The 17,967-nt window shown below is 49.3% G+C and overlaps 1 protein-coding gene across 1 annotated transcript in view; it reads right to left on the bottom strand.

Moving 5' to 3' along the window:
- Nucleotides 1-448: 448 nt before the first annotated feature.
- The window catches only part of NPHS1 (NPHS1 adhesion molecule, nephrin), a 53,043-nt gene continuing 35,524 nt past the window's right edge, over nucleotides 449-17,967 (bottom strand). Inside the window, exons 21-30 of the mRNA XM_077932079.1 lie at nucleotides 15,472-15,623; nucleotides 14,991-15,102; nucleotides 13,504-13,685; nucleotides 12,107-12,163; nucleotides 5,848-5,970; nucleotides 5,035-5,059; nucleotides 4,226-4,316; nucleotides 2,827-2,929; nucleotides 2,265-2,386; nucleotides 449-818 (exon numbers count right to left, since the gene is read on the bottom strand). Of these exons, the coding sequence (XP_077788205.1) occupies nucleotides 690-818; nucleotides 2,265-2,386; nucleotides 2,827-2,929; nucleotides 4,226-4,316; nucleotides 5,035-5,059; nucleotides 5,848-5,970; nucleotides 12,107-12,163; nucleotides 13,504-13,685; nucleotides 14,991-15,102; nucleotides 15,472-15,623 (1,096 nt within the window). The 3' untranslated portion in view covers nucleotides 449-689. The remainder of the gene's footprint in view (nucleotides 819-2,264; nucleotides 2,387-2,826; nucleotides 2,930-4,225; nucleotides 4,317-5,034; nucleotides 5,060-5,847; nucleotides 5,971-12,106; nucleotides 12,164-13,503; nucleotides 13,686-14,990; nucleotides 15,103-15,471; nucleotides 15,624-17,967) is intronic.

The raw sequence follows: 17,967 nt of genomic DNA, 5'->3' as shown, positions 1-17,967 counted from the left end.
GCTGCTGGAGAGCAGCAGTCAGGGCTGTGGGGCCTTCTGCTCCTGAAATGTACCTCTGGGATGTGGGGAGGCTGAGTAGAGCTGAGGTGGCACTGCTGCTGCCTGCATTCCCCCTCATGGCTGCCAGAAGGGGAAGGTCCAGGGGAAGAAAAGGAAGGTGGCATGTCCCTGAGGAGGTGGCAGAGGTAGCCAAGGAGCAGCAAGGGAGAGGGAGGCACATGTGGGGCAGCACCTTCTCTCCTCAGGCCAGGTATGGACACAACACATGCTGGGCCCCCTCCATATTGGGCGCAAGTCAGCGCCTCTTTTCAGTCCACCATCTTGATTCAAAATGGCACCCGATTGTATCCAAACGTAGATAGAAAGCTGCTCTTCGATCTCAGAGCTGTCATCCCAAATTGGGTTACAGTATTTTCCAAGGTGCCCAAATTCATAGCGAGCAAACAAATCACTTTCAAAAATCTATGGTAGATTTATTTATTGCAACCTTTCCTCCAAGGAGTTCACGGTGGGTGTGCAGGGTTCTTTATTCCCTCCCCCTCCTCATTTTATCCTCACAACAACCCTGCGAAGTAGGTTAGGCTGAGAGACGATGCCTGGCCCAAGGCGTCACCCAGCAAAGCTTCATGGCTGAGTAAGGATTCGAATCCTGGGTGACGGATCAGAAGCGGCCTTGCTGCAGCTTTTGCTCAGACCAGCTCCCCTCGTTGCTCAAAAGGCAGCTCCCCATCCAGGGGCAGAAAGTCTGCCACAGGGTCGTAGACCTGTGTCACTTCCGCATAGCCATCCACTGATCTTCTGCTTCGCTGATAATCACCCTAGACAAAAGGGAAGAAAGACCTGCTGAGGTTCCCTACCATCTCCCAACTGCAGGAGACAATGGGTGGAGGCCAGAGGTGTCAGTGACTCACCACCGCTGTAACTAAATGGAGCAGCCATGTGTGGAAGCACTCTACCTCTGAACACCAGCCACTCAGGCCAAACAGCAGGAGGCCATTGCCTACATGTCCTGCATCTGGTTGGCCCAGGTTGACAAACAAGAGCTGGGCTATATGGATTCTGGCCTCATCTATCAAGGCCAAAGCCCCAGCCCCCATTCCTTTCATGAGAAAGGACACAGCTTGGTGGTTGGGCATCTCATCTGCTTTGTGTGTTCAATCCTAAAACAGAAAAATATAGCAGGTAAAACATCCCTGTGGATAGCTAGGTCGGTAGAGTGTGAGGCTCTTAATCTCAGGGCTGTGGGTTTGAGCCCCGCATTGGGTGAATGAATCCTGCATTGAAGGGGGTTGGACTAGATGACCCTCATGGTCCCTTCCAGCTCTACAGTTCTAGGATTCTAATCCCAGCCAAGATGTGGCATGACTCCTGCTTGAAAGCCTCGAGAGTGGCTGACTGTCAGTTTAGACCAAGAATGGGGAACTTGTGACCCTCCAGATGCTGTTGGACTGCAACACCCATCAGCCCCAGCTGGCACGGTCAATTATCAGGGATGATGGGAGCTGTAGTTCAACAACCTCAAGAAGGCCACAGGCTCCCCATTCCTTGCACTGACCATACTGAGCTGATGGACCATTGGTCTGGCTCTGTCTGAAGCAGCTTCCTAAGGAGGCAGGGCTATAGCTCAGAGGCAGAGCAGAAGGTTCTGTTCTATGTGAAGAAGGTCCCAGGCTCCACCCCTGGCATCCCAGCTAAAAGGACCTGGGGTGGTGGGAAAGACCTCTGCCTGAGATGAATCACTGCCTGTCAGAGTAGGCCATACCGGCCTGACTCAGTATAAGGCAGCTTTCTATGTTCCAGAACTTGTTTTTCAATCTGAAAAAAAGTTTGTGTTGTCCTTTTTTCCACCAGTCCAGCAGCTGCCAGTCTACTTCCTCTCGTCATTGGAAAATCTGGTTGCTGGTAGAAAGGTCCCAAATTTAATCCCTGGCATTTCCAGATAGGGCTGGGAGAATCTCCTGCTTGAAACCCTGGTGACCTACTGCCAGTCAGTGTAGACAACACTGAGCTACATGGACCAGTGGTCTAACTCAGTACAAAGCATCTTCCTATCTTCCTGTATGTTATACACTATGGGGCTAAGATGGGACACTCTCTGAGTTCCTTTTGGGTGTCTGTTTTTAAATGAGGAAGATGGAGGAAACAAGGGGATCCATGACTCACAATGAAACATACAAGAGAGGACAAGTCCTGTGGACTTGGTTCAGAAGGAAAGTCCATTGTGACTCTTCCCCCACCGTTAAGCCTCTTCTCCAGGTACTCACAGCATACTCATAAATCCACGGTTCCTCCTGAGGGTACCATCTCTCATACAGAGGCTTCATTTCTTCATACTGCCGGGGCAGCCTCACTTCCTCGTACTCATGCTGACCTGGAGAACCAAGCCCTGTGGGTGCAATATTGGGGTCTGCAGTGATGAAGGAAGCCTGCCTTCAGGGACCTGAGATTGTTCCTCAAGAGCAAGGATGGGGCCAATCTCTGCCTGGCCCTTGGAATTCTCCCCAAGCCCCACCTCTCAGTGGTCCAGCTTCTCCCCTTGAGCATTTTGCCTGGTTGGAATGTATCCTTGAACTCTGATGGTTCCTCTTGCTTGTTTGGACGGAAACAGCGAGAGAGAGTGTAGCCTAATGTACAAAGGCAGAAACTAAATGTGCTGCTTCTCCCACCACTGACACATGACCCACAGAAAGTTGCCCAGATGGGAATGTCACCCTAGTGCTGAAACAGAGCACTGATATTTGGGATTTGCTGTGAATTCAGATTATGGTACTGTGGCCTAGAGGAAAAAGCGAGCAGAGGGGAAATAACATGACAGCACCCGCCCACCTGTGACACTAGCATCCATCTCGCTGTCAGTGTGGCGGCCTGGCTGGGACCAGCCCCTTGCAGTAGCCTCAGAGCCGGTCGATGTTGTCTTGGGAGAGCTGCCCTGCAGAGAGAGCAAACCAACCAGCTCTATTCCCAGGAAAAAGGACTATATCTACTGCCTATATCAGGTCCATTGACCCCATCCATTGTCCCTACTTTGGTGGCTTCCAGCCATCTAACTTTGACACAGGGGACTTATCAGGTACTAGGCAGTTTTTCACTAGGAATCTATCAGAGCCCCTTGTTGGCAGCTCAAAATCCTAAGAAGGTCTACTGTGATTTTTTCCCCCAAAGCAACATCAAATTTCTCGCACTCCTATGAAGGTTGACCCTGATGGTGGAGAGTCTGGAAACCATGGTCTACAACAGCCTTGGCCAACCTGATACTCTCTAGATGTTTTGGGACTGCAACTCCCCTCAGCCCCAGCCAGCCCTGCCATGCTGGCTTGGGTTGATGGGAGTTGTAGTCCAAAACATTTGGAGAGCACCTGGTTGGCGAAGGCTGGCCTATTGGGAGATGACTCTGTTTAGTATGAAACTATCTTGCTGCATTTTCTACCCTACAGTTTTTTGCCTGTGTCCTCCTTTGCCCCTGCATGGAACATGGTAACAGACCTTTGAATCTGTAAGTAAAATATTTAAATTTACCCACACAAGTGGGTAACAAAGATTCAATACATTTAATTACCTCCCACAATTTGTGCTAAACTTCACGGGCTGGTGTAAATTATCCCTGTTACAGAAATTGGATTGACTGATTCAGAATTCTGAAGTCCCTGTAAAACTGACTGTGCATTGCACCCAACTAAGGGTGGAACCATTGAAATGAATGGGCCTACATTACTCATGTCCATAAATTTCAATGGGTCTACTCCAAGTAGGACTAACGTTAAACACAACGTTGTTGTACAACACTGCAACATTTACTTTTCCGGGGGCTGAAGCCTTGATGTTGGATGGGTGTTACCAGTGAGCAGAACCAGTTGCCTTTGTTTCAATGTCAAGTTTGCCTCCCTTGGGGGGAAAAACAGCAAACTTAAAAAGAAGCTCTGGGAACAAAGGATAGAGCTGTTCCCCACCCCCACCCCGATGGATTTATTTTTCTTTGTGGTTGTTGTATTCCTGGACTCTTGTTGCCATGGTTGCTGCCTTTTGTACCAGCTTCTGCACCCATGCATCTGCAGACCACAACAGGCAGTCTATATTCTCTGTATCATGAAAAATATCACCTACTAATCTCAGCCAAGGAAGATATTGCTGAAGGCACAAGTCTAGACCTGGCTGGGTTCTTTTCTGGTCCTACGTGCTACCTGGATGTTGTACCCACAATTCCCAGGCCCCAGAGAGGTGTGCTTACCTCAGAGCTGTGCTCCTCCAGCTGGGCTGGCCGTGTGCCAAGTTTCAGCCACTTGCTCACTGCGTAGTTGTTCCCAAATCTCACCTTTCCCCTGAAATAGCAACAACATTCTGGGGAGGGTGGTCAACTAGGGTGAATGGGGAATGCCCCAGTAATCTCAGTCTGCCCTCAGTCAGCCACTGCCTGCCCGTCTTACTTACAACCAATCAGAGGGTGGCTCTTCCTCTCATTAGCTCCACCTCCAACTCTCATTGGCTCTGGATCCACCTACCAGTGGTTTCACCGCCTTCAATCCTCTGAGACCTACTGAGCCGCTAGCTACCACTCAGTACCCTATAAGCCTTTTCAGGCTATGGCACTGGTGTCTAGTGGTCAAAGCAGTTGATTTCCCCTAAAAGTTCTTTTGGGGGGAGGGAGATCTCCTGGGCCTTTAACAGCCACATAACCAGGAAAGAAAATTGGTCAGTGCATTGTCCCTCCAGACACACACAGCAAGAGGACGTGCTGCTGTGAAAGGTTTCACCTGAAGAGCTGTTCGGCGGTGGAGACTGACTCAAGAGGTGGTGGAGGCATTTAAAGCAGAGGGTTGACCGCCACCAGTCAGGGATGCTCTGGTTGCATCCTGCATTGCAGAGCCTGAATTTAATGGGGTTAGGCTAGATGACTTCCACATCCCCTTCCAACTTGATGGTTCTAAGCAGCGTCTCCTAGTCTCACAGTTGCTACATGTGCCAAAGATAATTCTGGGGGAGGTGGTGGGCTCCCCCCCCCCCAATGGCCTCCTTCCCTCCTGCCCAGTTAATACTTACTTGACTTCTTCTTGGGTTCCATCAACTGCAAGGAGAGAGAGAAACAAAAGAAGGGTCATACAAAAGCAGGTGGTGGGTGGGTGGGAGTCAATGGAGTCCAACACTGTGGAAGGAGCAGCTCCCCAGTCCGAAAAAGTTAGAACATTAAGGGGAAGGGGGTGAGTTTAGAGAAAAAGCACATAAGGGAAATGGATGAGGGAAACTGGATTCAATGTGCATCCCAAGTAAGTCACACTTTCTGAAATCATCCCAAAGCAATATGCAGTCATTCTTTGCCATTCACCATTCACTGGATTTTGCAATACACCACGCAGGACATGGGTACAAAAATGCATGTACTGGTGCAAAGTATGTGGACAATGCATATATCCATGAAAATAATAGATTATTTTAAGGGAAATTCCTTTGCAAAAAATGTATATCTCAGGAACAAGGTGCGTAAACACAGGTGTCTATTAATATAAATTCACACGAAAATGCTGACGAATTATCATTTGGGCTTTAAAATGACATCACAAGCTGAAAACAGGGAAAGCTGAACAGAAGACTGGGAAAATGAGAAATGGGGAGAACCTGAAGCGGACAGATTCACTCCTTGCTGGTGGGACATGATAGAGGTGTATAAAATTATGCAATGGCATGAAAAATGTGGATAGGGAGCAAAAACCTTTTCCATGTTATTAGAACTGGAGAGCCCTCCAATGATTCTGAATTTACCTTCAGTGCCCAGTGTTTCCAGGGCTCTTATGCAGAACAGACAGTGTGAATCTCCCCATGCCCCATTCCTAAGGAGTGAGCTATGGGTCTGCTTACCTTTGAGAGTTCGGACCTGTCGCCGGCAGAGTAAACAGCCCAGGAAGGACAAGTTGGAAACTATGAGAAGAACCCCTAAGGTGCTGAGGAGCCCAACCAGAGGAAGAGGCAGCAAAGGGCTCACTGGGGAAGAAGGAAAAAGTTTAAAAGGTGAGGGCACAGAGGAAAGCAGCTCCCTCGCCACCACCATGATGATAATGGTGATGATGATGATGATGAAGATGATGATGATGATAATTTATTATTTATACCCTGCCCATCTGGCTGGGTTTCCCCAGCCACTCTGGGCGGCTTCCAACAGAACACCAAAATACAATAACCTATTAAACATTAAAAGCTTCCCTAAACATGCAGTCCTCCTTTTACTGCAACCACCTCCATCGCTTTACTCCACCTCCATCGTTCAGCCCGGACACTGAGGTCCAGTGCTGAGGGCCTTCTGGCGGTTCCCTCGCTGCGAGAAGCCAAGTTACAGGGAACCAGGCAGAGGGCCTTCTCGGTAGTGGCACCCGCCCTGTGGAACGCCCTCCCACCGGATGTCAAAGAGAACAACAACTACCAAACTTTTAAAAGACATCTAAAGGCAGCCCTGTTTAGGGAAGCTTTTAATGTTTACTAGGCCAGTGTTTCCCAACCTTTTTTGGGCAAAGGCACACTTGTTTCATGAAAAAAATCTCGAGGCACACCACCATTACAGCCCCGTGACGTCAGCGCGCATCGTCACGCCGGGAGGGACGCACGAAAGTGTAAGTTTCAATTTTTTCCCCTCCCCCTTGCCTTCCTTCTGTGCCAACCGCCAAAAAGCCAAGAAAAAAGCCAAGACTTTAGGGCAGCAGGTCGACACGGAAGAAGCTCCTACCTAAGGACAGGTGCGACGGCCGTGTCCTCTTCTGCCACACTTGGCAGCCCTGCCTCACGGTCGTGACTCCCACCCTAATTTCTCCCCGCAGGTCGAGCGGCACAGGCAGCCCAATGTGTCCAGCCCAGACACAAGCCCCGCTTCCCCACTCTAGATCCTGAATGCGACCAAGTGCTCTGGACTCCCGAGCAGGGTGGGAAAGAGGACTCGCATCTGGTAGTCTCCGGGCTCCTCGCCTGCTCGAGGGATGGCATTGCAGGCAAGCTGCCGGCCGTCGCCATCGCCGCCCCCTCATGCGAGTGGACCTGCCCGGAGTGGTGGGCCGGGGGAGGCTCGCTCTCTGTGGGGATGTGGCCCGCACGCGCGGCCACGCTTCCTCCTGCCCAGGGCTGAGCTCCTTACCCGCGATCTCGGTCTCGCGCACGCGGATCCCACTTATTCTGAAGCTCGCACCACTAGCCGGGGCTCTCACACCGTGCCAGGGCGAGGCGGCGCGGCCCACTGACGTCATCGCGGCTCGCCGCCGCCCTCGACTTCCCTGTTCCCTCCCCTCCCTCGGGTCGCCGTGGTTACCGAGGACTGCAAGCTGCTTGGGCGAGCGTGGGGCATTAAGTGGGAGAAGGAAAATTAAAATTAAAACTCGCCTGAAGGCCGCCTCTCCGGATACAGTGGTGCCTCGCAAGACGAAATTAATTCGTTCCGCAAGTCTCTTCGTCTTGCGAGTTTTTCGTCTTGCGATGCACGGTTTCCCATAGGAATGCATTGAAAATCAATTAATGCATTCCTAGGGAAACCGCCTTCAGACCAGGTCCGGGGACAGTCTGTCCCCCGACCTCTTCTGAAGGCTGGGGGGGGGGACAAGGGCTTTTCTTCCCACCCCCAGCATTTTAAAAAACCCCGGGACAGCGGAGGACTTCTCCGCTGTCCGGGGCAATCTTAAAATGCTGGCGGGCGGCATTTTAAAATCGCCCGGGACAGCGGAGGACTTCTCCGCTGTCCGGGGCGATTTAAAAGCCCCTGGGAAGGCAGGCAGGGGGGACAAAGATTTTCGCCCCCAGCCCGCCTTCAGAAGAGGTCCTGGACCTCTTCTGAAGGTGGGCAGGGGCGAAAGCCTTTGCTCCCCCCTGCCTGCCTTCCCGGGAGAGCGGAGAAAGGCAGCACGTTTCTCCGCTGTCCCAGACGGCTTTTGAAGGCAGGCTTTTGAAAGCCGTCCGGGACAGCGGAGAAACGCAGCGCGCCCTTGCCGCTGCCCCCCGACTTGGCTAGAAGGCTGGCGGGGGGAGAAGCCTGCTCCTCCCCGTCGCCAGCCCCGCAAACTCGGGAGACAGCGGGAGAGGTGCAGTGCGCCATTCCCGTTGTCCCCCGACTTGGCTAGAAGGCTGGCGGGGGGGAGAAGCCTGCTCCTCCCCGTCGCCAGCCCCGCAAACTCGGGAGACAGCGGGAGAAGCGCAGCGCGCCCTTCCCGCTGTCCCCCGACTTGGCTAGAAGGCTGGCGGGGGGGAGAAGCCTGCTCCTCCCCGTCGCCAGCCCCGCAAACTCGGGGGACAATGGGAGAGGCGCAGCGCGCCATCCCGCTGTCTCCCGATTTGGCTAGAAGGCTGGCGGGGGGGGAGAAGCCTGCTCCTCCCCGTCGCCAGCCCCGCAAACTCGGGGGACAACGGGAGAGGCGCAGCGCGCCATCCCGCTGTCTCCCGACATGGTTTGGAGGCTGGCGGCGGGCTTCCTCCTCCCCCAGCCCCGCAAGCTCCCAGAGCGATGCCAAAGCTGCGCGTAGCTTCGGCATGGCTCTGGGTCCCGTTCTGGGGGAGGGGGAAGCTCGGGCTTCCCCCGCCCCAGCCCCACGCCTGGCGGTGGGGGAATAATTTTTTTTCCCTTTATTCCCCCCCCCCCCCGCCAATTTTTCCCGCGGCACACCAGGCAACGTCTCGCGGCACACTAGTGTGCCGCGGAACACCGGTTGGGAAACACTGTACTAGGCTATTGTATTTTAGTGTTTTGTTGGAAGCCACCCAGAGTGGCTGGGGAAACCCAGCCAGATGGGCGGGGTATAAATAATAAATTATTACTATTGTTGTTGTTGTTGTTGTTGTTGTTGTTGTTGTTGTTGTTGTTGTTATTACCAGGAGAAAAGACCCCAAAATCTTGAAACTCCCTCACCCACGAGTTAGAATCTCCTTCCAGATTCTTAAAAGTCAAAATTACCGTATTTTTCGCTCTATAACACGCACCTGACCATAACACGCACATCGTTTTTAGAGGAGGAAAACAAGGGAAAAAACATTCTGAATGAAACAGTGGATGTATCATTTTTGTGCTTCATGCTGTGGCCACAGACATGTGATCTGATGGTGAATTTGGGGTGACCCAATGCAAAGATCCAGAGGATCCATGTGGATCTATGCTTTGTAACCACATTTTAAGTGGGGAGGGAAGGAAAAACAAAGAAGGGAAAAGGAGCATGAGAGGGGTGTGCGGAGAAGCAGCTGGCTAAGAATGCAGGAGAGGGATTTAACGGGAGGGAGGAAAGAAAGGCAAAAGTTTCCCCCCACCCAAGCACCCAAACCAGCCAGCTCGCGCTCTCTCTCTCTCTCTCTCCCCCCTCCCCCCGCCACCTGCATGTTGCCTGCTAGTCCCTAGACGCAGCACCGGAGCACAGAGAGGAATTAGAAGGAACACACTCTGCTTTCCCCTCTTCTTGCCTGGAGGGGAGGGGCCTTCCCTGCTCTTTGTTCCGTTTGAGCAAACACAGCAACGAAGCAGAGGAGGGTGGGCAGTAAGACCCTGAGGCAGAATGCAGGAAAGCAGCCACTTCCTCTTTTCAGGTTTCCCTTCTCTGTGACTCGCGATTTGATTTTTGTCTGATTTTTTGGCTCCAGGGACCACACATTCACTCCATAACACGCACAGACATTTCCCCTTCCTTTTTAGGAGAAAAGATCTGCGTGTTATAGAGGGAAAAATACGGTAATCCCACAATAGAAGAAGAGTTTGGATTTGATATCCTGCTTTATCACTACCCTAAGGAGTCTCAAAGCGGCTAACATTCTCCTTTCCCTTCCTCCCCCACAAAAAACACTCTGTGAGGTGAGTGGGGCTGAGAGACTTCAGAGAAGTGTGACTGGCCCAAGGTCACCCAGCAATTGCATGTGGAGGAGCAGGGAAGCGAACCCAGTTCACCAGATTACGAGTCTACCGCTCTTAACCACTACACCACACTGGCTCTCAGCAAATAGCCTTTGCTGTGCACAGCAGATTTGGACAGAACTGTTAGGGCCAGCTGTACCATGAGACATTACTCGGGCAGCGTATCCCGAGGAACAGAGCAGGATGGGAGAAGGCAGAGCTGTCCCATTGTCATGTGCTGGCCCTAGGAATAGTTTTACTGCAGCCTTCCTGCTGTCTGCCCCTCTTCCCCCCCAAACCTGAGTGTCTCATATACTCCAGCTGAGGAGAGGGAGAGGGCACAGGTTTGAAAGAAAAGCTTTTTTTTTCTTTAAGGGAAATTAAAACTACACTGGTTTGCAAAGTGGTATGATAATGCGCTAAGTGATACAAGTGGAGAAGAGAGAGAATTTTGATTTCATTTGCATTTCAGTGAGAAACTGCCTACATACCAAAACGATATATTATAGGAAAGTGTGCATATAAATGCATATATTCATGAAAGCACATACAAAATGCATTGTGCTGGGGGAAATCACTTGCAAAGATGTGTAGGCTGGTTAAAACCGCATACAAAAATATGCTTGCTAGGGTTGCCGTTTTTCGGAGAGCCGAAAAGAGGACTCATTTGCCGACTTCTGCTTTTAACTATGGGTTGCTATGATGACTCTCAATTTACACGCCCGCGAAAAAGAGGACGTGTCCTGGAAAAAGAGGATATATGGCAACCCTATGAGAAATCTGCACTGAAACCCTTACGTGTTTTCACATGGAATTCAGTATTTTTTAGAAAAATCTCAAATGGCTGCAGAAAGGTGGAGAAGTACATTTCGGGTCAGAAAAATGAGAAACTGAGAGAAACCAAAATTGACAGATTCATCCATTCCTAGTGGTAATTGACTAATGACTGGTTTATCATTTTAAAAAAGTTTCCTGCTGGTGCCAGCGAGGAGGTTTGCCAGCTGACCATACAGTCTGGTGTGGCCTGCTTCTGTGCTTTTAATCTGTGTGTGACCTACAGAAATCGTCACGTGACATTTTACACAGTATGGAGCATTGTCACTTGCTAATGTCTACAGTTCCCAAAACTGCCTGGGGGGAGAGGAGCAGGTGCTGCTGAAAACGCTGGCAAACCTAGCCAACATACTTGCATTTCCACATCCCGCACAGTAGACTCTGATCAACCATTGATCCATTATCTGGCAAAAGCAACCAGTAGAAAAGATTGAAGAGTGCCTGGAAAATGCAATATCCCTGCAACAGGCTCACCCCCTCGAGCATATTGACAGAGCGTGCACATCAAATAGAAACTTTTACACATTCATTGTGCAATAAACTAAATGTGCCAGAAGCCGTATGCAATCGACAATCAAAGCTGTTTGTACTCAGTGCCAAAATGAAACCGAAAGCAAAATCCAAATTGCAGAGAGGGGGGGGGGGGAGAGAAGACCTGGAAAAATATCAGCGTTGTGTCTTTGCAAATTTTCTATTGTTCTGCTTCTATACTAAACACTGGGGACATCACAGGGCTCAGGCTTCAGCTGCTAACCTCTTCTTTCACTCAGGCTCCCTCTGCATTCCAAAATATTCCTGTGTACAGTGGTACCTCGCGTTACATATGCTTCAGGTTACATACGCTTCAGGTTACAGACTCTGCTAACCCAGAAATAGTGCTTCAGGTTAAGAACTTTGCTTCAGGATGAGAACAGAAATCTTGCTCCAGCGGCACGGCAGCAGCAGGAGGCCCCATTAGCTAAAGTGGTGCTTCAGGTTAAGAACAGTTTCAGTCTAAGAACAGACCTCCGGAACGAATTAAGTACATAACCAGAGGTACCACTGTATTACCATTGTACAGCAAACCTATCTGTGTAGACTAGAAACATAGGTTTACATCTGTTGCTGTTTTAAGGAACACAGTGGTTGTTGGGATACTGACTGCTGTATCACACACCGACATTTTGACTTGAGCAATTCAGCAATTGTTAATAGATAACTAGAGGTGGAAGGTACCCTGAGGATCATCCAGTCTAACCCCCTGCAATGCAGGAAGATGCAGCCGTCCTTTATGGGGACTGAACCTGCAACCTTGGCATTACCAGCACCAAACTCTAACCAACTGATCTATCCATACATTCAGCCCTGACTGCAACAGAGCATCAAGGCAGAGAGGGCCCCAGCAGGAAATGGCTCTATCAACAACATGGACTTCAACTCTACTAGTTGTTAACATTTTTGTACCTGGTTCAGGTAGAGATGGTGTTTTGGGTTCTCTGTCAATTGGTTCTTCCTCACTCCCTAGAAGAGAACACATTAAACCACGATGGAACATAGCGCCCAGATTCTGATAGCATCGAACAGGACAATTTGCCTAATACAAGGATGGTCATATCAATGTGATGATATAGGCTGGGTCAGGAAGGGTAAGCAAAATCCCATACCTTCAGGAAAAAAGAATGAAAGTCACAGAAATCTGCCACTTTCCAGTACTTGAGTCACTGCTAACCCGCTCTTCTGTTGTGACCCAGCTCTACAGCATGCTTAGCATAACAGTTAATCCAGGATCGTTTTGCCACTCTGTTTCTCACTTATTACATGCTTATACTTTCCTTTAGGGATGCGGGTGGCGCTGTGGGTTAAACCACAGAGCCTAGGACTTGCTAATCAGAAGGTTGGCGGTTCGAATCCCCGCGATGGGGTGAGCTCCCGTTGTTCGGTCCCTGCTCCTGCCAACCTAGCAGTTCAAAAGCACGTCAAAGTGCAAGTAGATAAATAGGTACCGCTCCGGCAGGAAGGTAAACGGCGTTTCCGTGCGCTGCTCTGGTTCGCTAGAAGCGGCTTAGTCATGCTGGCCACATGACCCGGAAGCTGTATGCCGGCTCCCTCGGCCAATAAAGCGAGATGAGCACCGCAACCTTACTTTCCTTTAGGAACTCAGAGTAGTTTACCTGACTCCCTCTCCACCCCTTCCCATTTTGTTATCCTCACAGCAACCACGAGAGGCAGGCAAGATTGAGAGAGCAACTGGCGCAAGGTCAGAAATTGATCACTGGACAGAGATTTGAACCTGGATCTCTCCGGTCTAAATGCAATGCTCAGCCTACTACACAGCACTGCCTATTGCTTCTTGAAGTGCAGGCCACTGTTAGGGAGTCATTCATCCAGAAAGTGGGAGTGGCACTCAGAGCGTGCGTAGCTTCAGCTTGAAGTGCCGATAAAAGGAGGACTTCCGTTTTCACTTTTTGCAGACGACTGTCCAACAAGTGCTGTCTGCAAGCTGCTGCGTCATGGCTGCCGATAGACTGTGTCTGCCTACATCGTTGCTAAAGAGAAAGAGGGACTGAAACATTACAGCTGTTGCTATAATGATTGTAAACAGTGCTACCGTGATGCGTTTATGACCAATCAAGCAATAAATCACTTGACTGAGTTTTACGGCGTCTCTGAGTGTTTCTTCTCAAGGTGTAGCTTCAGTTGCTGACCACTGCTTCCAGAAACTCTGCTAAATGGATGAAAGCTTCTAACGAGGTGCCTACACACAAGTATACTCACACAGTGAAAGTGTGGTTGAATGTGACCTTTAATAGCCACACCCTTGAGCTGGCTCCATCCTTGCTAAGCAGCAAGGTGCTCCTTACCTGTAGTGGTGACACTCAGTCCTGCCCCACCATCAGCAAAGTCACTTTCACCAAGGGCATTGCGGGCATTGACGGAGACATTGTAGACGGTGTTTGGGCGCAGGCCCATCAAGGTGAATGCAGGAGACTGCGGCGGGAAGACATCCACATACCTAAAGCTGGGAGCTGCTGGCCAGTGGTACCTGGGTGGAAGTGGGCGAAAAAGAGGCGCAAGTGGAAAGTGTCATTTAATGTCCAACATCTCCATAAGAACATACAATCAGCCTGCTGGATGAGGCCTCTTTTAAAGCCATCTGAGTTGGTGGCCGTCACTGCCTCCTCCCTCCTTCCCATCGTAAAACTGATGTGGTACTTGGTTCAAGAAACATGCTCAGGTAAGTTATTCTGCTTTTCAGACAGATAGAGGAACACACAACTGCAGTTCTGGCTTGCTTGTCCTGGCTACCAATCAGTTTCAAACCCAACTCAAAGGGTTGTTTTTGACCTCTGAAGCCTTGTATGGCTTGGGACCTCAAGGACCACTTTTTCACCATATGAACCACCTAATCCTGAGGTTGAGATTTAAGGCCCTTCTCTATGTGCCCCCTCCAAAAGATGTTTGGAGGGTAGCAATGAGAGAACTGTCAGTTTGCATTTCTTAGTGCAGAAAGTATTGATCTGATGTGTAGAGATCTTTCCTATTCTACTTCATTCAAGCTTCTCTGTGTGAAAGAAACAAGCAGGAGGTTCGTGATGTTTGGGTTATTCCTTCAGAGAAGCTGAGTACAGCTGGTTTACACTGGCTCTGTTATCTCTTTCAGTCAAGGTCATGCTGACTGCAATGATAGGCCAGAAGGAGCCTGGGTCTTCACTTTCTCTTTCTTTCTTTCTTTCTTTCTATCTCTCTTCCTTCTGGTGTGGTGTTCTGTATATAGTGTTAGGGTTTAGTCTTATATAAGTTATTGTAAGTTTAAGTTAAGTCTACTGCAACTGGATTTCTTATGGACAGTGCCAATCCTGAATGTATTGGATCTGTGACCATTATGCTCATTTGCCTTCAGTAGCAGTAAAGCTCTGCTGGATGAAATACAATTGCCTCTGGTCTATTTTGGGGGAATCCTGCAACGTGTTTAAGTTGTTACTCTGCTAACGATACATTGGAATCTACTCTGGATCAATACTCAGTATTTTCTGCAGTATCCCCACTACTGTGGGATGCTTTCCCCAAGGAAGCTGCTCTGGGATCAACTTTGTCATCTTTCTGAAGCCAGACAAAGATATATTTACTTTTGGTCTAATAGTGCAAGGGTGTACACTGTCATTTTGGCTTAATATATTTTGTTTTTACCAAAGCTTATCCACAAGGGAGTCTTTGGAACTGTTAGGGAGCCAGGGCATCTCCTCACCAAACCAATTCCCATAGCTCCCTGTTTTAAACAACTGACCTGTTTCATTTTTAAAGATTCCCATTTGAGTAATGTTTGTGGCTTTTGCCAAATGACTCCTACCTGACACGAAAGCTTTGCTGAAGCCCTCCGTCGAAGCCAGGGCTCCACTCCAAAGCCACCCAGTTGTGGGCAACACCTACAACCTTTAGCCTTGATGGTGGGTCAGGGCGGCCTGGTAAGAAAGAAATGAACTGTTTAAGATCTTTTAAAAAGGGATAGTAAGTCTTTGCCCCTCATATTCAGTTGATACATATGCCAGGTCTACAACTTAGATCAGGGGTAGGCAAACTAAGGCCCGGGGGCCGGATCCGGCCCAATCGCCTTCTCAATCCGGCCCACGGACGGTCTGGGAATCAGCGTGTTTTTACATGAGTAGAATGTGTCCTTTTATTCAAAATGCATCTCTGGGTTATTTGTGGGGCATTTCCCCCAAAAAAATATAGTCCGGCCCCCCACAAGGTCTGAGGGACAGTGGACCGGCCCATGGCTGGAAAAGTTTGCTGATCCCTGACTTAGATCTTAGCGGCCCATTTGTCCTTACTGGTACTAAGTAGCTGGATGTCGAGGGTATCTGTGCCCAGTTCATTGCTGGCTGTGCAGGTAAAGGTGGCGTAGTCAAGAACGGCGCTCACATTGGCAATGGTTAAGGTGCTGGTGTGCAAGGAGCCCTCATGTTCTGCAGCCACAGTATACCTGGAAGAAGGTAATGACGGCAAGAGATCAGGTAGAAAAGAATAATAGAATCCTAGAATAGTAGAGTTGGAAGGGACCACAAGGATCATCTAGTCCTCCAGGCATGAATTTGACAATGACCAGGCTCTCCAGGGATATCTACTTACAAGACATCCACTCTGCCAGCTGGACTTCTGGGAGTTGCCAAACCTGCTGTTCATCCACCAACAAGTTTTCTGTGAGTCTTGCAGGTGACCAGGAGAAGTTCCCCACCCACCCAGCTTTCGGTCACTGCTGCCTCTACCATTCCTCAGCTACCCCTTTAAGAAATCATAGAGTTGGAGTGGTTTAGGTAGACTAGAGTGGGGCTCAGACCCACAACCCTGAGATTAAGAGTCTCATGCTCTACCAACTGAGCTAGCTAGGCGGTCTACCGATCGACAATCTTTCCAGATCTTTCATGGAGGATAGCACTATCAATGGCTACCAGCCACGATGGCTATGTTCTCCCTCCACAGTCATTGCTCCCTCAGTGCCAATTGCTGGGGGTCCCAAGTGGGGGGCTGTTGTTGTTGCTCTAAGTTCCTGCTTGCAGGCTTCCTGTAGGCACCAGTTTGGCCACTGTGAGAACAGGATGCTGGGTGGGGGTTGGCCATTGGCTGATGCAACAAGGGCTCTTCTCAGATTTGTACTTCAAGATCAAAACACAAATGATATCTCGCCCATTGAAAACAGAAGCTGAAGGCAAGTTGCAATGTAATGAAGCACTCTGTCAATAAGAACACAAGGACTTCATTTTCTGCGAGGATGGAGATCAAGAGCTACTTTTACAAAGAGAGAAGAGTGTGTCCTTCTGCACTGCTTCTGTACTGCTGATTCCCCCCTCCCTTATTTCTTAAGACTGTTAGATGTGTATTAAAGTCAGGGCTTTTTTTCCAAGCCGGAACTCAGTTCCGACACCTCTCATGTGGGCGCCATTGTCATTACAACAAGGGATGTGTTCGTGGTGAGTTCTGGCACCCCTTTTTCTAGAAAAAATGCACCGATTTAGTTGTACCTGAGATGAGTAGATAATAACATAGCTTAGGAGAATCTGTATTTTAGCATGCATTCTTTATACTTATAATTGCATTTGCGTGTAAAAGCCCCCAAGCCACCCCCATGAGAATAACGACACAAGGACACAGAATTTTAGGTTAATGTTAATGGGTGCAAGGCTGAAAGGGGGCGATTCAGCATTGCGCCGTGGTTTACATTGGCCCTGGCCACACACCCCAAGCAACCTGATTGGCCGCTTGGCTACCTGGCATGGCCGGGCCTCCCCAGCGTAGGGCGGGATGCAGTCCTGACACCACGCTGAGGGGGGAGGCTTGGCAGCTTGCCCACAATGTGTCCCCACAAAGAGGTGGAGCCAATTTATATAACTGATTTGAGGATTTTGGGGGGGGTATCGTTGTGGTCACTGAACCTTGGGCTTGCTGATCAGAAGCTCCCATTGCTCGGTCCCAGCTCCTGCCAACCTAGGAGTTCGAAAGCACGCCAAAAAAGTGCAAGTAGATAAATAGCCACCGCTGCAGCAGGAAAGTAAACGGCGTTTCCCTGCGCTGCTCTGGTTTCGGTGTTCCATTGCACCAGAAGCGGCTTAGTCATGCTGGCCACATGACCCCAACATGGAGCCTGCCCCCTTGTGCAGTTAAAAGCAGATTAGGCATGGTTTTCAAGGCTGGGTGTGGCATGAATAGAAAGTGGCAAGGGCCCTCTCTCCTCACACGGGTCTCCACTTCAATTGCACTCTGTGTCGGTATGGGAAATCACACATCCTCACAGAACTCTGTGTCACATGTAGTTTCATCCACAGCCTGAAGAACATGGGAACCCCACATAAACCTCATTTTATTCTGTTTTTAATCTGTTGGGGGCTGGCCAGAGTGTCTGGGGAAACCCAGCCGGATAGCTGGGGTATAAATAATAAATTAATAATAATAATAATAATAATAATAATAATAATAATAATTTTATTATTATTATTATTATTATTATTATTATTATTATTATTAATAATCACTTTGAATTTCATGATACATTGGGGGGGTATAAAACTGTCTGTGGACAAACGCCGGCTCCCTCGGCCTGTAAAGCGAGGTGAGCACCGCAACCCCAGAGTCGTCTGTGACTGGACTTAACTCTCAGGGATCCTTTACCTTTACCTTTTTTAGATATAATGTTATGTTTGCACATATATATTTTTGTTATGTTCTGTGTTGTAAACTGCCCTGTAGTTTGTTTGTTTGTTTTTTTGACAAAGGGCAGTTTATAAATTTTAATAATAATAATAATAGCCTTCTGGATCAGGTCAGTGGCCCAT

This window comes from Podarcis muralis, chromosome 7, assembly GCF_964188315.1.
Source record: "Podarcis muralis chromosome 7, rPodMur119.hap1.1, whole genome shotgun sequence".
Lineage (NCBI taxonomy): Eukaryota > Metazoa > Chordata > Lepidosauria > Squamata > Lacertidae > Podarcis > Podarcis muralis.
Note: the sequence above shows the minus strand (reverse complement) of the source record. Positions and strands in the feature narration are given on the sequence as shown.